The 26,290-nt window shown below is 31.0% G+C and overlaps 2 protein-coding genes across 2 annotated transcripts; both read right to left on the reverse strand.

The window, feature by feature from the left end:
* Nucleotides 1-811: 811 nt before the first annotated feature.
* LOC131655341 (mitogen-activated protein kinase kinase kinase 5-like) lies at nt 812-5,277 on the reverse strand. The gene is made up of 11 exons (XM_058925226.1): nt 4,818-5,277; nt 3,578-3,714; nt 2,965-3,493; nt 2,722-2,872; nt 2,482-2,645; nt 2,317-2,392; nt 2,058-2,114; nt 1,860-1,985; nt 1,566-1,766; nt 1,348-1,458; nt 812-1,165 (listed from the first exon to the last, which is right to left on the reverse strand). Exons 1-11 carry the CDS (start codon nt 5,099-5,101, stop codon nt 1,133-1,135), a joined length of 1,869 nt encoding a protein of 622 aa, XP_058781209.1. The 5' UTR covers nt 5,102-5,277; the 3' UTR covers nt 812-1,132.
* Nucleotides 5,278-19,824: 14,547 nt separating this feature from the next.
* LOC131660887 (mitogen-activated protein kinase kinase kinase 5-like) lies at nt 19,825-25,712 on the reverse strand. Its single transcript, XM_058930251.1, has 12 exons — nt 25,214-25,712; nt 24,131-24,267; nt 23,501-24,041; nt 23,321-23,408; nt 23,047-23,109; nt 22,788-22,951; nt 22,020-22,095; nt 21,791-21,850; nt 21,577-21,702; nt 20,588-20,842; nt 20,374-20,480; nt 19,825-20,281 (listed from the first exon to the last, which is right to left on the reverse strand). The coding sequence occupies exons 1-12, from the start codon at nt 25,507-25,509 to the stop codon at nt 20,095-20,097; spliced, it is 2,100 nt and encodes a 699-aa protein (XP_058786234.1). The 5' UTR covers nt 25,510-25,712; the 3' UTR covers nt 19,825-20,094.
* Nucleotides 25,713-26,290: the final 578 nt, after the last annotated feature.

Below are 26,290 nucleotides of genomic sequence, written 5' to 3' on the forward strand. Positions count from 1 at the left end.
ACTAAATGAAACTTTACAATTTTTATTGCAAGATTAAAAGGGGTTGGAGAATGAAAGAGAAATTTTTGACATTTTTTTCCAGAATTTTACAGATTTTGAGGAAGAAGATAATGCAAGCAAAATTGGGGAAGAAGGTGAAGAAGTTGTATCAAAACCCAGAAAAAAAATTAGTGAAGGATTTTTCGTCACTAAATCAGTCACAAATTTGTCTAAGCCACGTGGCTTTCCACGTCATTGCCACATGGTCTTATGGATTGACTTTGACTAACAGAATGGACGGAAAGGACTAACGTGACACCTTTTAAAAAATTGAGGGATTAAAATGGTCATTTTTAAAGTTAAGGGACCTAAATGGACCTCAGATATAAAATAAAGGACGAAAAAGGGTATTTAGCCTTATTTTTTTATTTAAATGGAAAGTTGTTATCCAAATATGATGAATTTTATTGTTATTTGATAACGCATAAATGACTAAATACAAAGTTATGTTGTCATCAATATGTGTATGTATGACTCAATAAATTTTTGTAAAAAAAATCGAACCAACCAAACCAATCCAAACCGCATTGGTTTGGTTCGGTTTTATTTCTAAAAGCCACTTATTATTAAATGAGTTTCTATCACTATTCAAAATTTGCCAAATAAGTTCAATCACGAATGAACAACTTCATAAGTACATTCAACAATTTAGTCTCTATTTTTGACCATTTACTCTTAAATTATTCTATATCTTTGCTTAAATTATATCAAATAAGTTCAAATATGTAAGAACAACACCGAAAATAAATTATGATTGATGAGTGCATGCCATATTAACAAATAAAAAAAGTCTCAACGAAAATGATCTATTTCGAATTTTTAATTACATTATTTATCCAACATAATATGTAAAATAACATTTAACATAATAACATCCAAAATATCAAGACAATTGCATCCAACAAAACTTCTCAAATATAATGATAACTCATAAGGCATTAAGGCAAAGCCTTAAACATGCCATATGCATCTAACATAACATTCAAAATATTGAAATCATCTATAAACTAAAGGTATGATATGACATTTACATTAAAAAAATGATATTTATGGTAGTGGTAGAATAGGTACTTAAAAACTTGGAGGTTGTCCTCTAACGAGTGCTTTTGCTCCTTATTCCTGTTCCCTACATCAACATAATATACACAATGTCAGTCAATATAGTGATCTCTTGATTTGATTTTATAATGTACAACTTATCATAGGTTGGAAGTGTCACTGTAATAAACAGAAAAACTAAGAATGATGTCAATTCAGTGCGCAAATATCATAGGTGAATTACTAACAGCAAAGTGGCCAAAATGTTACCCCGATTAAATTTTGAATTTTGCTAAAAATTCGTGCACGAAAGGAAGCTGGAGCTACACCACGGCTAAGTTTTGAGCCGTATCCTGGACTACTATGTTTGCGCGATTCATCCTACAAAACGAAACCATTAGAAAACATCTCATCAGCCGATTATCAATTTATTCAAAATGATTGCCAATATTTCATGATCAATGAGTTTAATTATAACTAGCGCTTACTTTGTGCAGGGTGCCTAGTGACTGAACTATAACATCTTGTTCATGCAAATTTTGTACAAAGGCATGTGTTAGAAGCACATCCGCGGATGGTCGATCTGCAGGATTCCTTTTGAAACACTGCTCAAGAAAATCCTTCCCATCTTGCGATAAAGTCTCGGGTATGTCCGGGGATCTGTGCAGTACCTTGAACACGACTCGGTGCTAATAGACAGAACACAAACAAGCTGTTACAAATGAGCTAATATGTGTAATCCTGGACTACAATGAGTTAACAAGTATAAAAAAGATGCTCACCCCTGAAAACTCGCTCCATGGGGATTTTCCGGTCAGCATTTCGATGATGGTGCATCCTAAGCTCCATATATCAACAGCCGTGGTGACGTTGGGGTTGTTTTTTTTCATCAAGGCAGACATCATGAGCTTCAGTCATCAAATTAAAGTTAAAATGAGACATGTCATCTAAAACTCGAGGTAATAAGGGTAACAAAATACCTCTGGCGCCATCCAGTAGGGACTTTTCAGCGATAGTTCATATGATTTCTCTGTCATCTAAAATGGGCACAATGGTCAAATAATAAGATCACCAGAAAAGTCAAGAAAACAAAACCAAAAGACACTGGATTCAATGATAATCTAATTCTTACATCGATGGCGAAAAATTAGCATTTGTAAGTTGAAAGACTAGAAAACAATTTTCATATGTTCATACATAATTAAAATGTAAATAGAAAAAACAGAATTTGAAACTCACAGTTTTTGACACCCCAAAACCTGCAAGCTTGAGAGTGCCTGATGGATCAACTAGCAAATTTGCACCTTTAATGTCCCTAAAGAACCACATACAGAAATCACAATCAGACTTTATTACTGAAAAATCAGACTAAACGAATGTTCTTTTAGCAGACATAGTTGTTACCTGTGGATAGTCTCGTTACTATGTAAGTATGCCAATCCAGAGAGAATATGCCGCGTAAAATTGCGAACCACGGATTCTGTCAGAACCCCATTATGTTCTTGCATAAACTCCTGAAGTGATCCAGGATTGACATATTCCATATACATGCGCAATCGATCACCAACCTGAAAACAAAGAAGATTCAGTTATAACGGTTTCTGTATAAGCGTACTTGGGAAGGAGAGGGAACAAACAACTCACTAATTCACTGCCATAATATTGCATAATGTTGGGGTGGTGTAACTGACCAAGAGTCCCGATTTCTTGATCGAGTTGCTTTATATAGTGAGCCGACATGGGATCATCAGGAAACAGATCCACCTCTTTCATGGCACACGAGGCTCCAGTTTCTCTGTTAGAAAAACAGAAACGCGGATGAGTAACAGCAGAAATGAAAAACTTTAAAGTAGATTATGCTCAACGAAGAGAAAAATGTACGCATACAGGTTTGTTGCATGATAAACTCTTCCAAATGATCCTTGTCCAATTAGTTTTCCTTTCTGCCATTGACTCGTGCTTGAATGAAGATTTTCTGTTGAGTCATGCAACTTAGCAGTTGATTGATTTTGCGCGGAAGATTGTTGTGGCTGTAGTGAAGCTCTCGTTGGAGGTGGAAGGGGCAATGGATGTGCATCGGCATGGTTATTTTCAGACGACACCCTGGAGTAAAATTTAGGGTGGTGAGAATAAGATCCTCCTTGAATAGTTTTGTGCTGTTTAGGACTGTGGTTCGCCGAGCTACGCGAACTATGAGGAGTTTTAGCGGGAAGTTCCAAAATGTCGTTAAGATCCCGAGGAAAACTGATGGAAGGATCAGATAAATCTACACTGCTTAATCTGCCGGAACTAGTAAGAGGACTGGATAATATGCTTGTTGGGGTACTCGTGGCAGTAAATTGCAACTTCACATTGGTAAGACCTTCACAGTCATTGTCATGAGAGTGTTTTCTAATATCTTTACTAGAGCCGTTGCCTGTAATAACATGAGAAAGGTAAAAAGAAATATTTCCTATACATGGTTTGTGAGATTGTTTAATAAAATTGGAAAAGAACTCACTTGCCACCAAGCCACTAACTGGAGGAATGTTCACTCTTAAATCACTCTTTGCATTTCCAGATCCTGTGGCAAAAATGGGTCTTCTTAAATTGCTGGAAGATTTTGACCTTCTCACAGCATCATGGTCCACTGTCTTTCTGATCATTTTGGGTGTGAAAAACAAAATTAATATTACCATGAAACTATCTATGCAACACAACTAACTTTTAGGTTTTGTCCTAAAGATAATAAATAATCTCACCTTAATAAAATATTATAGGCAAATTTAATCAAAGATAAATGGTTAATGAGTTTTAAGACAAATCATTTAAAAGAATTCGAATTCAAATTCTGGGAGAAACAATTCTTAACTTGGCTTTAGTTATCACGGTGAATTCTGGATTGCGTTTTCCTTATTTTAGAGTGTGTTGATCAATGTAATTGAATTTTTTTAAAGAATTTAAAATTTTAATCAATTTAAATAATTTAATTGAAATTGATTTACTTTAAAATTCTTTTGTTGTATTGAAATTATTCTTTATTAAATTTTTGAAGTCATTTTTATAAAAAATTTAAATATTAGGCTAAATTTAAATTTAAAAAATAGAAACCCATTTGTATGTTACATTAAGATGTAAAGGATTGTGGAGTATGAGAAAAAATTAAATTTTTTAATAAGTATTATTTCAAAATGATTACTATAACTTAGACAAAATAATTTATAAATTTTATCATTTTAATAATATTTCAAATTTACGGATTTATAAATTTAAAAAATACTCTAAAAAATAACACTAAAATATGAGGGAACGAGTAATCAATTGGCTCTATATTTGAAATAAATAGTTCTACATTTAAGTTGAAGGGGTTCTTTATTTTAGCTTTAAAAAATAAATACATTTTTTTAATTTTTAAAACTAATTTTATAAAAATGTTTATAAATTGAAATATTAATTTTTGAAATCCTATAACATAAATATATATTATTGAAAATTAAAACATAATTAAATAAAAAATATTCCAATTAAAAAAAATCTTAAAAATTATTTCAAATAATTTCAATTTAAATTCAAGTGATTTTTAAAATTTTAATATTTGAAAATATTTTTATAAACTTAATAAAATCTCTTTGAAAATATTTTAGTCAAATTAATAAAATCTATTTTTTAAAAAAAAACTATTTAAACCATATTTTCATTTAAATTTTTTATTAAATTTACTTTTGTAATTTTTATTTAAAAAAAAGCTGAAATAAAGTAACCTGGTTATGGGTAACGTAGCATGATGATCAGGTCGTCGAGTCAACGGCGACTCCGGTAACGGTAACGGTAACGGAAGCGGAAGCGGTTGAAGAACAGGAGAAGAAGACCAACTATAAGAACCAGAACTGTGAGGAGAAGCCGGTAACGAAATAGTTACATCCACCGTTGAATGAAAGGTTTCACCGTCTATCCTCCTCTGTCTAGGAAGCCTACGCTGCAGAAGCGATTGAGTTGTAGATGAAGGTTTGTTATTAGTAGTAGGAGTCATTGAATGATAATTCATGTGATGTGTGAGAGAGTAGTAGTGTTTTTATAAGTATTTGGTATAGTATGTTTTGTCATGAAATTGGAGAGCAAGATACCCATGGAGGAAACAAAACACCAATTTTTTCAATTCCAACTTTTATTCGTGTGTGTTGAATGGAGAATGTTTTTTCCTTTTTGTTTACATGGTCAAAAATCAAAATGTATTAACTCTGACCATAGGTTTAAAATAATAGTATATTGCTAATTTCATCCATTAACTTTATCTCTGTTTTGTTAAATAACCTGATTAATTAATAGACCATCTAGAAAACTATAATTTTTTTTTTTTTAAGTTAATGAGAAGTTTTCTTATCAAATCTACAATAGTCTTAATGATAAGTTTTCAGTTTTTAAGGTTATATTTGGAATCCAAAAAATATTGAATTTTGTGAATTTAAGGGAGAAGATTCAAAGGATTGTATGGATTCGAGGAAGAAGATGAAGAGTAAGATTAAAACTCAAAAAATATTTTTATCGACGAGTTTTTCAATTACAAAATTAATCTAAGCCACATGTTAATCTATGTCTTATACTGTATAATTTACTGACTGATTTTGACTAATGTGATACACGCTTATTTTTATAAAAGTTTTTAGAGAAATGTGTGAGCCTATATGATTGGATATTTAATATTGACTTTAATTTTACAAACATATTTCTCGGCGGATAAATACTATGTATTTCAGTTTTTAAAATACCCAGATTCAACAAGCATAGCTTTTAAAAGTAAAAAAAATAGCAGCCTATTATACCAAAAAAGTTTCATTCCTCTTTGTTTGTAAAACTTGAGCCCAGAATAATTTTGAAAATCCGGCCCAGTATGGTTGTAAAATAAATTGATGGAAACAAGAATGAAAAAGCACCGTTATCGGGAGATCGAACCCAGAATGAAAAAGCGCCATTGCCGGGGATCAAACTCGCGTCCATGTGACAGGCGAGAATACTTGTACAGTTCTTGTAAAATATTAGTCTAATTATTATTCTTTCGTTATTAATTGTACAACTAATCGCATCCTATCTCATACTATACGGTTAATTTCTTTGTCTGTGTTTTCTTTTTTTCAGCTCATAATTAAGTGAAGAATGTTTTTTAAATATGAATGTTATATTTTAATATATAACTTATGAAAATTGACAAATAAATTTAATATCTCACTAAATATTGTTTAAAAAAATGTTTTGTTACAAATTAAATCATAAAACAAAGAGTCTTGTTTACTTTCTTTTTGCGCCTAATATCTACATAATAATCTAGTTATGACTTTTAAGTAATTTTTGTTATTATTAAAGTCTAAAAGAGTCTTATTTATTTTTGCATAAATATTTGTTTTAAAATAATAATTTTAAATTAAATAAATAATTGTATATAACATACTCAGAGTTAAATAAATTCATAAATATTTTGATGATAATTCATCATCAAATACAAATACTTACAAAAATGCATATCACATATTTAAAATATTTAAAATGATGATACTTCACCATCAAATATAAATAAACACATCTTAAAATAAACACATGGTTATAACGCAAAATATTGAATTTATTCCAATGTAAATATATTTAATTTAATTTAATCATAAATTGTTTACGCAAAATATTGAATTTTTTTTCAGTGTAAATATATTAAATTTAATTTAATCTCAAATTATTCATATAAATAATTTAAAAAACCAGAGTTATGTTAAATTAAATAAAGGATTTAATAGAAATACACCAACAATATAAAATGTTTTTACACTGTCAATAAAATCATAACGGTTAATTTTTTTAGAATTTTAATTTTTTCTTTAAATCACAAATAAGGTATTTCTTTATAAGGGTTGTGACTTGTGATGCACTGACGTAGTTGGTCCAGTGGTGATTGGTCCTGGACTTGGTAAGGAGAACCACAGTTCAAGCCTCTGCAACTGCGATCGGAAGAGAGTTGGAATCACTTGATAAACACTGTTCTGCGGGTTTGATTTGATGACACCATAACTAAATCTAAAGGGATTAGCTAGAAAACAAAATGTAAAACTAAGATTCAAATACCCCCAACAACATCATTGTACTAAACATGTTAGAGAACAACAACAAAAACCAAAGAAGTACAACAAAAGGGCTTCTTCTGTTTCTCATTAGTAATATAACCCAATGTAAAATGTAACTAAAATGAAAAAGAAAACGTGAAAGGGAAATTGTAAACTAACAATAACAATCTTGAAGTTATGTTTTTTGCAACAGTGGAAGTTGTTGTTTTGGGTATGCATGTTTAGGAAGTATACTTCCGAAACCCCTAAAAATGGGGGTTTTCGGAAATGCATCTCCGGAAACACTCCAATTTCATGTTTTCGGAAGTGCATTTCCGAATTCTGAAAAAATTTTAAAAAAAAAATCAATTCGAAAATGCATTTCTAAAATACGGATATTTTTTATTTTTCGGCGCGGGTGATCAAGAAAGTAGGGGAATTTTCTTTAATTTTTGTATATTCTTCCTGATTTCTATTATAGTTTTATATAATTTTTAAATTTTTGTATATTATTGTTATGTTAAGAAAGTTTGACCTCTAATACATTATTTTGATTCTCATCATTATTAATTAATTTATACCTTATTTCATTTAGTATATCACTATATTAATTAGTTAACTTTATCTTTTTTTAATATCTGGATTTTATTTTAAAATGCAATTTTGAAGTTAAAAGTAATATTTTGTTCCTATATCTTTTTAAATTTTGTTAACATTATATAAAAACTATAATTTATTGTCGTTATATTTGATTAGTTATATATAATAATTAACATAATATTTTAAAAGATAATATTCTACTGATTTTTTAAATCTCTTCCTAAATTGAATAAGCATCTACCTGAGTTATAAATACTTACAATACTTTCACTAAACATAGGAATAATTTAATTAAATTTATCATGGAACTCCAATATGAAAGCTATAGGAATCACCAGCATCCAAATCTTAGAGATCTCTTAGAACTCAAGGTTCAAATTCATTACTTTGATAATTTAAGTCACATACAATGTGAAATTTTCAACCCTCCAACCATAGTTTTCAAGAAACTATTTAGTCAAGAAGGTCAGGATTATCTTCGAACACATTTTTCTAAAATTTTCTTTTTAACCTCTAATATGCTTGATGACTTAATAAGTAATATAATATGTGAGATTCAACAACAATACAATATTGACATTGTTGATGAAGAAAGTAATAACTTGATTGAAACACCTTTATATCACAATTCACAACCAAAAGTGTTCAATTTGAACTTGGAGATGGAGATTCATAAAGATGAACTAGAGATAGAAATTGAAGAAGAATATTATGATGAATCCAGACAAGAAGTTGTAATGGTTCCAGCTTCAAAAGAAGCCATCAAGACAATAAAAACAACAACATGTGATTTGAATGTTACAAAATTGAGAGACATACTATGTTGTACTATATGTATGGATGAGTTTGATCATATTCATGGCACATCAAAAATATGTACCATGCCTTGTAATCATGTGTTTCATAAACAATGTATCGTGAAGTGGTTACAAACTAGCAATACTTGTCCTTTGTGTCGATATTCAATGCCCACTGCTCTTGGTAATTGAAACTAAAGAATTGCAATTTTGAAGTTAACTTGATGGAAAATCAAATGGAGATATAAGTTAGAGATATGCAAATTATTATTTTTTGTATTGTTATTTATTTTAGTATTTTTCGTTTGTAACCTAACCTGTATGGTTGATCTTATTCATTAAATCTATTTAACTTTCTACTTTATGAGTTATGGTTTGTAATTTGAATTTTTTATTTAAGAATATTAAAAAGATTAATAAAAAATAGTGAAGTCCTATTTTAGTCTCTCACAAAAACCGTAGATGTTAGATTAGTCTCTGACAAAAAAATCCCTATTAAATCTCTTACAAAATTTAACCGAGCCATGTTAGTCCCTCTACTAATATTTTTTTCAAACCAATTTTTCTTTATTTTTGAACCGTGACTGGACCACCAGTGAAGACCTATTTTAGTCTCTCACAAAAAAGGGAGAGTCCAAATTAGTCCCTGAAAAAAAAATCTCTATTTAATCCCTTACAAAGTTTAACTGAGTCATGTTAGTCCCTCTTTTAATATTTTTTTCAAACGATTTTTTTTCGTATTTTTAAATTATGACTGGACTTGACAAGATAGACCTGCTTTCAGAAATTGAGTACGGGTCAAAGGTTGAGTTCCTATGCACATAATCTTCAGAGTCTAAGTTTCCACTAGGAGCTAGGTTCCCTAGATGTGAGACATTAAAATCTTATCATTCAAAATTTGAGTCATCATATTATGATCTTTCATAATATGAGTCTCAAGTTTCTCTTCCTATGTTCCTATCAGAGTTAGAGTTCGGTAAATTTTTTGACTAATGATCCTGCACACTTGAACATATGTTAGTGTACCTAATTGTTCATTAAATACTTTGTTATCATCAAAACCTAAGTGATATGGTATAAACTAATTTTCTTCCAACATACCATGTGTATTATTTTTGCCATAAGTATTATTTACAAAAGCAAGAAATTATCCTAAATCACCTTAATAACAAAACTAAACCTTCCTAAAAGATCATTGACAACTAAAACAATAACGACACCTAATACACAAGAATACATAACAACAAAAACCATAGTTACTCACTCATAAGCCTGATAATAAATCAAACAAAGAAAAAAACGTCGTGGTATCGATGGTTTATCTACAATCCCTTCATAAATAATTTCAATACAACAGTCGTAAAATATAAGTCCAGTCACAATTTAAAAAAAATAGATTTGAAAAAATATTTAAAGAGGACTAACATGGCTTGATTAAATTTTTTAATTAAATATAGCCTTTTTTTTAGGGACTAATTTGGACTATTCCTTTTTTGTGAGGGACTAAAATGAGTTTTTATTAGCAGTCCATCACAGTTCAAAAGTAAGAAAAAAACCAATTTAAAAAAATATTAGTTGAGAGACTAATATGTCTCAGTTAAATTTTGTAAGGAATTTAACAGAGACTTCACTCGTATAAAAAAAAAGAAAAACATCTGAGGGGCAAGAATCAAAATTAGATGAAAATAAAAGCAATTTAATTATATGTCAAAGAAACTAGGAAAAAGATCCAAGAATATCAAAATATGCTAAACCTAAAGTTTTTAATCTTCCTCTTTGTTTACTATGTTAGTCATAAAGTGTTAATTTCAAAATCTTCATCTAAACAAGAAATATTTAATTCACATTATGTTTATCATGTGATTGACGATAAACATAATTGATTCTAACATAATTGAGTTTAGTAGAATTGATTTTATTAGAATTGAGTTTGACATAATTAATTTATGTTTGAATACATTTATGTAAAAGTAAGTTGAACAATAAATTTCAGTATAAAAATCATCCAAAATAAATTTTGGAGGCAGAAACTACAAATTCTAACTTCAAATATAATTAATTCTGAAGACAAAATCAATTCTACTTTTGTCTAAACAAATATCTTAAAATCACCTAAAATCAATTCTACATCTTTAAAATTGCTTTTGGCCATTCCAAAAGGCAAACCAAACATACACTAGTATAACCAAGCGGTTGAGCTCCATTGGCAAGGAGTCCCGTCCAAGGACGTACTCGGGGAATACCGAGTTCGATTCCCAGGCGGAACAATCTTGCTTGGCCAGTGCGCATGCCTCTCCGCACGAGCCGGATTAGTGGCACACCTGTGGTGGGTCGACACCGGTGCGAATAGCAAAAAAAAAACATACACTAGTATGTTTGTAAAGTAAAGATATTCAATGGTTTTTAAAAAAAATTAAAATATCAATATAATCCTCACATTAAAGATACGAGAAAAAATGATATTAAGTTTAAAAATAAATTTATTGTCTATCATGCTAAAATATAGTTACAATACTATGATACATTTATTTTACTTTAAATTTTATATATATATATATATATATATATATATATATATATATATATATATATATATATATATATATATATATATATATATATATATATATATATATATATATATGAGGAGGGATCAAATTACACCCGAAGAGTTACATCACGAGTTACACTCGTTCAATAACTACATCTCGAAATAATATTTTTTAAATTCAACCGTTGGATTGAAACATAATATCATATAGATCATTCCTATAAAGTTTGAGCTTAATCTATAATGATTTACTATGTCATTGAATAACATCAAAATTAACGTTATATGAAAGCTCATTTTGACGTTAATCTTTGGATATCTTGATGATATAGTAAATCATTATAGATTAAGCTCAAACTTTATAGGTATGATCTATATGATATTATGTTTCAATCCAACGGTTGAATTTAAAAAATATTATTTTGAGATGTAGTTATTGAACGAGTGTAACTCGTGGTGTAACTCTTCGGGTGTAATTTGATCCTTCCTCTCTATATATATATATATATATATATATATATATATATATATATATATATATATATATATATATATATATATATATATATATATATATATATATATATATATATATATATATATATATATATATATATATATATATATATATATAGGAGGGATCAAATTACACCCGAAGAGTTACACCACGAGTTACACTCATTCAATAACTACATTTTGAATTAATATTTTTTATATTCAACCGTTGGATTGAAACATAATATCATATATATATATATATATATATATATATATATATATATATATATATATATATATATATATATATATATATATATATATATATATATATATATATATATATATGGGGACGACTCAAGTGAGAACACTTGGTTATTATGAGAAATGAGAACAATGAATCACGACCATTAAATTTTGATTTTGTTGATTTTAATGGACTAGATTGGTTTCTCTTTCTATGATCCTTAATATTTATTTTAAATTAATATAGAAAGAGAAACCAATCCAGTCCATTAAAATCAACAAAATCAAAATTTAATGGTCGTGATTCATTCTTCTCATTTCTTATAATAACCAAGTGTTCTCACTTGAGTCGTCCCCTATATATATATATATATATATATATATATATATATATATATATATATATATATATATATATATATATATATATATATATATATATATATATATATATATATATATATATATATATATATATATATATATATATATAGGAGGGATAAATTACACCAATCAGTTACACCAGCTATTACACTCATTTTAAGTCGTTGATTTAATTTTGATCCAACCGTTAAAAATTCACATGATTCTTACTAAATATAACTTCCTCTATTTTTGGTAATAAAATAAAAACACGATTCTTTTTTATATTTCTTAAAAAACATTAGAATTCAATTTTTTCTTCATGATTCTTAATAAAAAACAGTATGATTCTTGATAAAAATAGTTTATTCTTATTTATAAACAAATTTTTTTTTCTTCAATTTCCTTTAAATATAAATAACACATGAGTCTACTCTCTACTCTTAAAATTTAATTTGATTATTATTGTTATTATAATAATAATAATAATAATAATAATTATTATTATTATTATTATTATTATTATTATTATTATTATTATTATTAATATTTATAATTAGTTTAAGTAACACAGCAACAACAAAATTATATTTTCATCCATAAAGAGTACTATTTTGATTTTTAATTAATTTCTTTTAATGTTGAAATAAATTTTTCATTGTTTTCTTCTATTTTATTTAAATTCTATTTTATTCTATTCACTTAAATTAAAGGATAACATTAAATATTTTAGTATTCATTTTGTAAGTATTTGTACATATATTTTGTTTGAATAAATATTATAGAATGGTAATAGTACAAACACGATATTATATTATAATTATAATGCATCATAAATCTTAGTGAAAAATAGATTCTTCTTATTTTTTTAAAACAAATTTCTTTTGATTTTTTTTTATTTACAATTAAATTATGTGTACTTATTATTTATTATAAAAAGTTTTTTTTTTTAAAATTTTTATGCACAATCTAAATAGAGCTTCATACTTTATTTAAAAATAAATAAATTTTATAACATAATTTAAGTTTATAAATATAATATAATTTATTTATACTCATTTTTAAGTTTTTTTTTTTAAGTTTTTAAATTATACTCATTTTTTATTTATTTTTAAAGGAAATTGAAAAAAATCCAAATTTATTTATAAATAAGAATAAACTATTTTTATCAAGAATCATACTATTTTTTTTATTAAGAATCATGAAAAAAAAATTGAATTCTAATGTTTTTTTAAGAAATATTAAAAAGAAGGATAATGATATTTGTAGCGAAACAACTCGCTCACGAAAGCATCACGACAAACTATGCGTATATATGGTGGAACTTTTTTTAATGTCATTAATTCATGTATTTAATAAATAGTAAACAAATAACACAAAGTGTATATATGGTGGGACCTTTTATTTCTATGAGTACATTGTTTCAATAAATGGTAGACAATCCAATGGTTGTGTTTGTTCGTGATCCATTCGTGAGTTTTATTTTCGTTACAAATAGCATCACTCTAAAAAGAATCATGTTTTTATATTATTACCAAAAGTAGAGGAAGTTATATTTAGTAAGAATCATGTGAGTTTCTATCGGTTGGATCAAAATTAAATCAACGACTTAAAATGAGTGTAATAGTTGGTGTAACTAATTGGTGTAATTTGATCCCTCCTCATATATATATATATATATATATATATATATATATATATATATATATAATATATATATATATATATATATATATATATATATATAAATTAAGAATGAGTTTTTATAAATAATAAAAATAAAAATAGATGAAAAAGTTACAAGCACAAAAACAACTTTAAATAGTTAAAAAAAAAGTCATAGATTAGTTTTTAAAAAAGTTACAAAATACAAGTTAAAAAAACATTACCAAACTTTTGTCTTTGGTATAGATTAGCTTTTAAATCTTAAGAAATACACAAACTATTACGTAGACATGACAAATAATTCTGACTTCGACCTTACTCGAACACACCCACCACAAATTTAACAAAAAAAAATGATTTAATTGGGGACGGGTGAGTGCGAGGAAAACCCTATTTTTAATTAGGGTATTAAGATCGGGTATGTTAGTATCCTCCCCGGACCTTCCTCCTCCCCACTCCCGCTTATTAAATTTATTTTATTATCCTTATTTTAAATAATTTTATTATCCATTTACTCTTCTTAATTTTAAAACATCAAATTTATTAGAACTATAATTTTTTTTTGAAAATACAAATTAAATAAAAATGATCAAGCACTATAATTATTCTTAAAATGATCAATTATTTAGTTTAATTATTCATTTTTATTGATATGGAAAAAATACACATTTAAAAAAATTACAATTTATGTGGATAAATACGGAGCGGGGCGGGGAAACCGGTTCCTCGTTAGAGACGGAGGCAGATGAGTAATTGTTAACTCCGATTGAGTTTGGAGTTGGTTTTTTATTAGAGAGAGAGAGAGAGAGAGAGAGAGAGAGAGAGAGAGAGAGAGAGAGAGAGAGAGAGAGAGAGAGAGAGAGAGAGAGAGAGAGAGAGAGAGAGAGAGAGAGAGAGAGAGAGAGAGAGAGAGAGAGAGAGAGAGAGAGAGAGCACTCTTCCAACAAAACTTGCAATATCTTTCATATTTTCTCACCCTAAATATTTGTCTTGTTTTGATAATTATCTTGAACAAGAAGTTAAAAAGTGCCCTATTAAGGAATTCTCGCAATATTATTATTGTAGAAGAAAAAGAGATAATTGAGAGCCAAGTTGAAAGTCTTCTTAAACAAAAGAGTGACGTGAATGAAGCAAAATTAGTGCTTGAAGATGATTGGTCAATGGTCCCTTAAAAATATTTTTACAAATATATGTTTGGTTCGAACTCTAAGAACATTCATTCTTTACTTTAGCTGATAGTTTTTCCCTACTTTTAATACTACTTACTTTGGAAATGAACATGTTGGATTATTGAATGAAAAATGTGAAATGATGTTTCTCCTACTTGGTATATTTGGAGTTTTTCAACAATTTCCATTAATCACGATGGATATTAGAGACTTGTGGTTAATTTGGATTTTTTTCTTCATGAAGAGTATAATAGAGGTTAAATTTGTGGATGAAAGCATCAAACACCAACATCTCAAGCATCCAACCACAATCAAATAACAAAAAACAACCACAATCAATCAAGTAAGTTGTTTTTGAACTTTTTAGAGTTTATGTAAAGTCCACAAAAATTTGTGTTTTAGGTCAGAAATTGGGAATTTGTTGTTTGTTTTCAACATTAGGAATCGTTACTAAGGTGTTGGAAATGTCTTTTTCATGATCAATGCCAATTTTTGTGTTCATTTGTCGGGGTGGGGAGTCATTGATGTAACTCTGAAATCGCAGCAGAAACCAGAAATGTATTTCCGATTTTCATCAAGAACAAAACCGCAAGTGCAATTTTGGTTTTGTCTTTGTCTGTTTTTCAACTTTTTTCAACATAAATTCTAAAGTTAACATTTCTTACGTGCTTCTACAAGAGCAATGACTGATAGAGCATTTTTATTGAGACACGACAGGGTAGCACAACATGCTTCTATACGGAGAGAAAGGAGTCAGACAACTCAATCTCCTCCTGCATCTGGACAGGCCATACCAGATGCACCACCTACAGCTTCATCATCCGGTGTTCCTGCTGCTACTCATTCAACTATGTCCTCCCGCAGCAGGTGGGATTCTCCAGTCTACCCTTCTCTACCCCCGTCCTCCCACAGACGTACCTCTCCACCGACAGCATTTGAGGTGGGAGAGACCTCCGGTGTAACACCCCATAATTTCCATTATTTAATTTAATTGGAATTTAGATTATTAATTGGATTAATTGGAGTTTTTGGTGATTTATTGGAATATTATGATAAATAAAACAATTGAGCCTAGTGTGATGGTTAGTAAAAGGGAGGTGCAAGCAAGTAAGTCCTACTAAGTTAGTTTTCATTTTTCATATATTCATAATTTTAGAAAGAAAAAAAAATTAGAAAGCAAAAGAGGAGAACTCAAAGTACGTGAAATCAGAGGAAGAGGAAGCTCTCAAGATTTATTTGGTAAGGTAAGGGGTGACTAATTTTTTTTAGCTTATATTATTAGTTTATGAATGATAGAATTGAGTAGGTGTATTGTTTATTCCAATTGAATGTATCAAGGATTTTGGGGTTTTGAAACCTATAGGGTAATTTGGAGGATTTTGATGAAATTGATGATTATGGAGTATACTTGATGTTAGATAAACCCCAAGAATGTTAGGAATGTGTTAGAATGTCGAATTTGGCACTGTTTTGATGATATAAATGTTTGGGTATGTTTTGGTTTGAGTTAGAAGATGAAATGCTGTAAAAAAGGAGATTTTTGAGTTCTGGTTCAGTAGGAAACGGGTTCCCAAATGGGAGAACCGGTTCCCCAGACTCTCGGGAACGTAAAAATTGAGTTTTTAGATAGGGAACTCAGGTTCCCAAAGTGGGGAACCGGTTCCCACTGAGTTGAACTGAAGTTTATGAAACTTCAAAATGTCATAACTTTTGATTCGTAAGTCCGTTTTGTGTGCCGTTCGAAACGTTAGGAAGCTAACAAAATTCTCTTTGTGATGAAAATGAATTGATTATCACTAGATGATCTAATTATTATATGGTTGTGTAAATGACATGTAATTGTATATGTGTATGCCATGGATTAATGTTATTTGGGAATAACATGTATTGGTATTGTGTATTATGTGCTAGTTGTGATACATGGAATTGATGAATGCTAATTGTTATGCATTGTTGTGATTACTACATGATGAATGTATGTTGTACAATTGGTGGATAATTCAATATGTTGGATTATCGTGATATGTTTAAATGTTAAGATTATACAGATAATTCTTATTTGCATATGTTTTGGTAATTGTATGTATACATGATGCTTAAATTTATCAAATGCATATGTTGTTTTTAGTGGTTGTTGAGAATGGCATTGATTGTCTTGTATGCAATATGTCATTTGTGATGGATAAATGCTATGTGAATGCTATTGACGAATGTGATAATGTGTTGATGTTGTGACAACATAATTGTAATGTTGATGTTGTGTTCGGTGTGAATTACGTATGATGTGATTGTTTGATTTGTGTTGAGGAACGAATACATTATACTCAGTGTTGTTTCCGTGAGTTATTTCGTGATGATATTGTTTATCTTAATTGGTGTTGATGATTAACATGCTAGTTGTGGTGCATGCATTCATAATCATAATTGCGGCTGTATCCCGGTAGTGTTTGGATCAGTGGAAGCTAATTCTCATTGTATGAAATTAGTGAGTTAGCGGTGGCCGTATCCCGGTGGTGTTTGGATCGGTGAGATGGGTTAATCCCATAATTTGGTACCACATGCATAGTGTCTCATTGCATTAGTATATATGTTCAATATAACATGAGTGGAAGAATTCCAGTGTTATAATGTGGTGATGCGACTTGTGTTGATTGTATTTGTGGATGGTTGGGTGAATATTCTAAAATCTAAAATATGTTGCAATAGGGTGAACAATTATTTATGATGTTTTTTTTGTTTATGAGATACAGCGTGCACGAGAGGATGAGATACATCATGCACGAGAGGCTGATGGTGATACCGATCGAGCAGGTTACCATTCACAAGAGGTTTGCTATAAGAGCATACCTTTTATATCTTGTTTGCACAAAATTTTTTGTGGACATTAGTGCCACTTACACTGATATCATGTACCTCCGGTTTTTTGATAATTTTGAAACGATCCACCAGTGGAACTAAGGTGCTGCTTGCCTGGTACATGAAGTTGGATGAAGGGATTAAATGGAATACAAAGTAGATAACCGACAACATGTCACTCATGACGGTATAACTTCTTTTTCTTTGTGGCCTTTGTTAATTATTCTGATTTAAGAAACTAACTATTTAATTTTCTTATTTAAGGGATGGATCCTACAGCATTTCCTCCGCATCTGGGGTTGGTCACTTGCGGAGGGTTATACTGAAGATAAGCCGCGTGCCTGCGCATACAACCCCCTATGAGGGAACCAGGAGGTAGAGTCATTCCAGTTGTACATTGACCGGCTGACACATGAGGACGTACACTTCTCTTCATACGTCGACCACCGTGATTTGATACCATTTAACGAGGTGTCGCTGTTTACGGGTTGGTTGGCTTGCGGGATTTGCAAGACGATTGCCTATATGCCTGAGAGGGTGATGCGTTAGTTCGGGTTCATCCAAACTATTCCATGGGATCCTACTGTATCTGCTCTTTCAACGAAGAGACGAAGGGATATGGATGATCTGTTTGATGATTTTGAGAATCATCTTGTTCCTGAAGAGTCTAGGAGTACCGTAGCATCACATGACTGGATCTACGAGTACGATTACATGATATGGTTCTTCCGGGTGTCCCATCCATACATGATACATGATGCTCTAGGGAACCCACCGAGACAAGTTCATCAAGAGATCCTAGAGGAGCAGCAGGCTGGACCGATCATGCGACTGACGTGTTGTCCATGTATCGTCGTATCGTGGAGCTTGCGTGGGATGATATTGACAAAGATTTGTTTCTTGATGGATCTGATGCTAGAGGTGTTTTGTATGCCATCATAACGGAGGCTCTGTTTTACAGGAGGCAGCAGAGGGACGCTTCGAGGGTGACAGACCGACTCATCATCCGCCATACCCGGTAGTTTTTGTTGATTTTTTTGTTATTTAGTTATAGTTTTTTGTTATTGTATTTGGATTACAATTTTGTATTTGGTACTACTATATATATATATATATATATATATATATATATATATATATATATATATATATATATATATATATATATATATATATATATATATATATATATATATATATATACACACCAATCGTACAGTTATTTGTATTTCGTGTGAAACAACCGTATATATATTAAAGTTAAATATGACATATATTGCCTAAAAGTTTTCGTGCTACTGACAGCATTAAAACCGAACATATATTGCCGGCTTAAAACCGCAAATATATTTCCGGTTCTCAACCAATTTTAACAAAAAATAGTGCGCACCGTAAATATCTTTCTTGTTTTAAAGAGACATTTTAAGAATTGCAAAGGGTCTTTCTTTTAAAGATGGGGTAGAATAAAAAAATCTCCGATGAAAACTTTGTCACTCGTCTCAAATCGTAGGATATGATTTTGCATATGCTTCATTTATAATAAAGTTCAAAGGAGGAAGAACATGATGGATGTGTTAGCTCTATAGATCTCGAGGATATACAGGCAATATGAACGGAGCTTCGAAGGATAATGATATGGCATTGTAAGTCATGGCTTATTTCAAGATGATACAAGTAATTGGATTGGTTTTTTTTTTTTTTAAAATCAAGGCAATCGGATGCTGCAGTTGGGGATTTAAGACAGCTTCTTAAAAATCATTAATTAAAAAAAAATCAAACATCAAATTAATCTTCTTTAAAGATTCTAAAAGTGTATTTTGAATTTGATCATTCACACATAAAATCATCAACGATTCATACCCCATGCAGTGCTAGCCTTTCATAGGAGATGTGATAGATTACTTGTGGAAATTACTGGCTGCAGTTTTTCCATCCATGGCTGTGTCTAAAAAATATAATAATAAATTAAATTTTACATGTGAATTTCTCTTGTTGAGTAGGTTCAACTAACCAGTCTAACCTAGCCTTCTCATATACATACATAACAACAGCAAATGAATGCGATCCTTCTCTTCCATTTATTTTCGCGAATTTCTAGCCTGCAATGGTAAGTACCAATACATCCAGTAAGACTGCTGATGAAATCTCAGAAGAAATTCATGCACCAGTCTCTGTCTCAATGTAAATGAAATCTCAGCTGATGAGATGCTTCACAGGTGCTTCACGAATCTCATAACGGTGAAGGGTATGTTGGAGGATTTGGTAACAGTCATGCAGTTGCGGTTGTTAGATTTAAAGGGAGATTGAGGACTGTTAGTTTCTGTCCGCGGACGAGGAGATACAGGAGAAGATCTAATGTGATTAGATTCCTCGGTATTAGCTTTTTTGGAAGTGTCACTGTCATAAACAGAAAAACAAAGAGAATGATGTCAATCCAGTTCTCAGATATCATAGGTGAAATACTAACAGCAAAGTGACCAAAACCTTACCCGATCAAACTTTGAATTTTGCAAAAAAATCGTGCACCAAAGGAGGCTGGCACTATACCGCGGCTATTTTTTGAACTGTGTCCTGGACTTTGCTTACGAGATTCATCCTTCAAATAGAAACCATTAGACAACGACTCATCGGCTAATCAATAGTTTATTTAAAATGATTATCATTAGTCGATGATCAAGGAGTTTATATATAATTAGCACTTACTTTGGGTCCAGAGTCTTCTTCTTTTTGAAATCCTTGTGAATGAACTGTGGTGTGTTCTTTATGGCAGTCTAGTGAATGGACTATAACTTCGTGATCATGCAAATTTTGTACAAAGGCATGTGTTAGAAGCACCGCTGCAGATGGTCGATCTGCAGGATTCCTTTGGAAACACTGCTCAAGGAAATCCCGGCCTTCTGGAGATAAAGTCTCGGGTATGTCTGGGGATCTGTGCAGTACCTTGAACATGGCTTGGTGCTAATAGACAGAACACAAACGAGCCGTTAAATTATCAAGTAACCAAAATTCATTTAAGAGATGCAAGGAATTCAAATTTCTTCTGACACATGAAAGAATAATCCAATTAAGAGGTATGCTGAATCAAAGAGGAGAAAAACCATGAATAATAACATGTATAACACAATTAGCTCTCTTTCTCATTTTTTTCCTTGATGGAAATGCATGCCAAAACAAGGGAAAATGATAATTGCCACAGAAAAGATGTTGCATGTTTGCCCCACCTTGCAACCAAATGCGGAGGAGTTATTACAACAACAACCAAGTCTTATCTCACTAAGTGGGGTCGGCTACATGGATCAAATTCCGCCATAATGTTCTATTCAAGATCATATTTCTATCCAATTTGTTAATCTCGAAATCTATTTAAATAGTTTCTTTTATAGTCATTTATATCTTCCTCTACCTCTAGTTGTTTGACTCTTCTCCATTTGGACTACTCTCACAATAAAATCTACAGGTCTTCTCTCTATATGCCCAAACCACCTAAGCTTATTTTCCCCCATATTCTCTACTCTAGGTGTTACCCCAACAAAGAATCTCTCTAATATCGTCATTTCTAATCTTATCACGTCTAGTCTTACCACACATCCAACACAACATCCTCATCTCTGCTAACATGCGCAATCCTCATCTATGCTAATATGTGCAACCTTGGACTATAACGAGTTAACAAGCATAGGAAAGATGCTCACCCCTGAATACTCGCTCCAAGGGGGTTTACTTGTCAGCATTTCGATGATTGTGCATCCTAAGCTCCATATATCAACAGCCATGGCGACGTTGGGATTGCTTTCTTTCTTCATGGTAGCCATCATGAGCTTCAATCAACAAGTTAATGTTAATATGGCACTTGTCATTACTGATTACCCATCTAAAACTCTGTAGGCAATAGGAGTAACAAAATACCTCTGGAGCCATCCAATAGGGACTTCCTTTCAGTGAAAGTTCATATGATTTCTCTGTCAGCTGCAAGGAGCGAAAACAAAACAAAAAACTCTGAATTCAATGATATTCTAATTGTTACAGATATGGCGAAAAATTAACATTTATAAGTTGAAAGACTAGAAGAAAAACTATAATATATATGTTCATACATAATTAAAATGTAAATAGAATAACAGAATTTGAAACTCACAATTTTCGACACCCCAAAATCTGCAAGCTTGACAATGCCTGATGCATCAACTAGCAAGTTTGCACCTTTAATGTCCCTAAAAAACCATATACAGAAACGGCAATCAGACTTATTACTAAAAAATCAGACTAAACAAATGTTCTTTTACCAGATGAGGAACAAATTTAATTAGATATTTTCATTTAGTTAAGAGTTATGATTCAAGGGTTCGGGGTAAAGATTTAACGAGAAAGTAAGCTCGTTTTTGTAAAGATGAGAACGTTGCGATGGATAAGAGATAAACAAAGACAAGTTAAAATATAAGATTAAGAATACAATCAATAGAAAGAAAGTTGAGGTAGCAGCTATTATTTAAAAAAGAAAGTGGAATCTCACTTTAGGTGGTTTGACAATGTGTGGAGGTGACCCGAAGATCTAACGACAATGAGGGTAGATCAAGTGACACATAGTCTGATAATTAGAGATAAAGATGGGTAGAGAAAACTATAGGACAAAATGTTAAGAGCAATTTGATTTTAAATGGTTAGTTATTATTAGTACTTATTAGGCATTATTCATGATAGGATATTATGGTGTCATTTTATCTATGCAACTGGCCTACCTAGTTTGAAAATACTTTGTTGATTTATGTGGTTGCAAGGCACGACTTTAACTAGTTTCAGCTTGTTCATTATAAAATATATATAGTTCACGTGAGATATAAAAAACCTCATCAGTCAAAAAAAAATTAGAGGTATATTAGTTCAATTCAGCAGACATAGTTGTTACCTGTGGATAGTGTTGTTACTGTGTAGGTACTCCAATCCAGAGAGAATATGCCTCGTAAAATTGCGAACCACAGATTCTGTCAGAGCCCCACAATGTTCTTGCATAAACTTCTGAAGTGATCCAGGATGGACAAATTCCATATATATGCACAATCGATCACCAACCTGAAAACAAAGATGATTCACAAATTCAATTTTATTTACAATCATAATGGTTTCTGTTTAAGCATACTTTGCGGAGGGGACCAATAACAACTCACTTCTTCACTGCCATAATATTGTACAATGTTGGGGTGGTTTAGCTGACCAAGAATCCTGATTTCCTGAAAGTGGGAACAATTCAGAACAACAGATTAAACGTTACTCAATTGGCACATGTGTACAACCAACTGTAGGCTACATAACCAAATTTATCAGTGCTATGTTTATATTTTTTTAGTATCCACATAATATTGTTTTCTCTAGTAAAGGTATTCTTGTGTTTGGACAGAGTAAAGTAACATCAGATTAGTATTCAGAAATTGGAAGACGAACCTGGTCGAGTTGCTTTATACAGTCAGCAGATTTAGGATCATCAGGAAACAGATCTACCTCTTTCAAGGCACATGAGGCTCCAGTCTCTCTGTTAGAAAAACAGGAATGCACATTAGTAACAGCAGAAAGTGGAAATTTTAAAGTCGATTGGACTCAATGAAGATAAAAACGTCTGCATACAGGTTTGTTGCATGATAAACACTTCCAAATGATCCTCGTCCGATTAGTTTTCCTTTCTGCCATTGACCCTTCATTGAATGGAAATTTTCTGTTGAGTGATGCGTTGTGGCACTTGATTGATGTTGTGAATGTGAAGGGGATTGTTGTGGCTGTGGTGAAGCTCTCGGTGGAAGAGGCAATGGATGTGCATCGGCATGGTTATTTTCCGGCCACACCCTAGTGCAAAATTTAGATTGGTGAGAATGAGATCCTCCTTGAATAGTGTGGTGGTGTTTAGGACTGTGGTTCCCCAAGCTACGACGAGGAGACAAGTCTGGACTATGAGAAGTTTTAGGCAGCCTCAAAATGTCATTAAAATCTTGAGGAAAATTGATGGAAGGATCAAATAATTCTACATTGCTTAATCTGCGCGGACTAGTAACAGGACTGGAGAATATGCTTGTTGGGGCACTCCTAGCAGCAAATTGCAACTTCCCATTCGCAAGACCTTCACACTCATTGTCATGAGAATGTTTTCTAGTATCTTTACAAGAGCTGTTGCCTGTAACAAAATAACATGAGAAAGGTAAAATGAAATGTCTCATATACATAACTCATAAGATTGTTTAACAAAGTTGGAAAAGAGCTCACTTGTCACCAAGCTTCTAACAGGAGGAATATTGACTCTTAAATCATTCTTTGCATTTCCAGTCACCGTGGCAAAAAAGGATCTACCTAAATTGCTGGAAGACCTTGAACTTCTCACAGCATCATGATCCCCCGTCTTTCTGATAATTTTGAGGGTGAAAAACAAAATTAATACTACGGTAAAACTACATCCCATACAACACAACTAACTCATAGTTTATGCACCATTATTATGCTGAAGTAGGAGATAATCTTATTTACAGTAAAAGGTAACAAATATCTCCTTAACAAAATATAAGCAAATTTAACCAAGGAAATGAGCTCAAGCCGTTAATAAGCTTCATTTATGGACAAATTGTTCTAAATAACCCGAGTTTGGATTCTGAGAGGGACAATTATTGACCAGACTTTACTTACCTTTTCTTCTAAACTTTGGATTACCAGGGTTCCTTCCCATGGGAACCGGAACCGGAGAGTTAACACACAAAAAAACAAATTTGGCACATTAAACTATAACAAAATATAAGCAAAAATAGAAGTTTTTCCTCCTATTTAATTATTGTATACCAAAGACGCCCTCCATGATTTAGTGTGTTTGGTTCTGCGGTAATGAGAATTGGCCGTGAGTAAATTTATTTTGTGGAATTGATTCTAGTTAAAAGTGAGTTGAATGTAAAGTGATTTATGTTTTGATATATTTATGTAAAAGTGAGTTGATCAACAAATTTTAGTATAAAAATCATATTTAAACTCAAAAGCTACAAATTCTAAAAGCTAAACCAAACATACACTTAATCACTCTTAAGCAATGAAATTAATCTTTTAAATGAGATTAACATGAGTAAACGCGAATAACTAACTATTTCAATAAGCATAAAACTGATTAATTTTGCTCATATCCTAATAAGGAAATACAATAACCAGCTAACAGAAAACAACCACAAACTAACCAAAGATTCATAAAAAAAGATTAACTAATCATGTTAATTAACTAGCTCTAAGTTTGGAATAACTAAATTAAACTAAACTCAACAAAAATATCCACCAAATCAAGGAAAAATGATTTTAATATCAGTATTTAACAACCTGGAAGACGGTAACGCAGCATGATGATCCGGCCGTCGAGTCAACGGCGATTCCGGCAACGGAAGCGGCAACGGAACAGCGGAACAAGACCAATGATCCAAGCTAGACCTCAAAGGCGACCCTGGCAACGAAAACGAAACACCTTCCGTCGAAAGAAACCCTTCACCGTCTTGATCGCTAGGGTAAAACAGCCTCTTCTGCCTCGTCAACCTCCGCTGCTGAATCGATTGTCCCTTCCCCTTCCCTTGATTCGGAGAAGAAGGTTTGTTAGAACTAGAAGAAGCAGGAGTCGTCATTGGAGAATTTTCTTGAAGTCCTCATTCGAGAGTGATGTGTTGGTTATTTGGTAGAGTAAGGTTTGCCATGGAAAATGGAAAGCGAGAAACAGCCACGAAGGAAGGGGAGGCCAAGTTTTTCTAATTCAAACTGTTTTTTTCGTGTGGGTTGAATATAGAATTTTTTTGGGTTTTGTTTACGTGGTCAAATGTATTTACTCTGACTTTGGGTGAGGAAATTTAGAGTGTAATGATAACATTGACTTGGTGTTTTTGGTCGTAACTCATGCCTAATTCAATTACACATTAGCGTTATCACAATGCTTCACAGTTGACTGACTGGGATACTTGTGTTGGAGTATATAGAAACACCACCCTCAATTTCTCCTATTGTTTGTAGTTTTTATGCACATAATGATATTTTTTAAGCATAAATTTGCCGACAGTTTTCATTTACTAATTTAAAAGTTGAATATGTATATTTATCTAAGCATGCATTTTTATTGTTTTATATATATATATATATATATATATATATATATATATATATATATATATATATATATATATATATATATATATATATATATATATATATATATATATATATATATATATATATATATATCCTATTTGATTTTCTTGATTTGATTTTAATTTTTATCATAAATATATCTTATTTTACTTTATAGTGTTTTAAAAAAATGATTTATATTAAAGTTGATTATTGAATTATGTATAATATTTGATTTTATCTCTTTAAGTGTATATTCTTGTATGAACTAAAAGATTGATGGTGGAT

The sequence above is a fragment of the Vicia villosa genome, linkage group LG3 (assembly GCF_029867415.1).
Source record: "Vicia villosa cultivar HV-30 ecotype Madison, WI linkage group LG3, Vvil1.0, whole genome shotgun sequence".
NCBI lineage: Eukaryota > Viridiplantae > Streptophyta > Magnoliopsida > Fabales > Fabaceae > Vicia > Vicia villosa.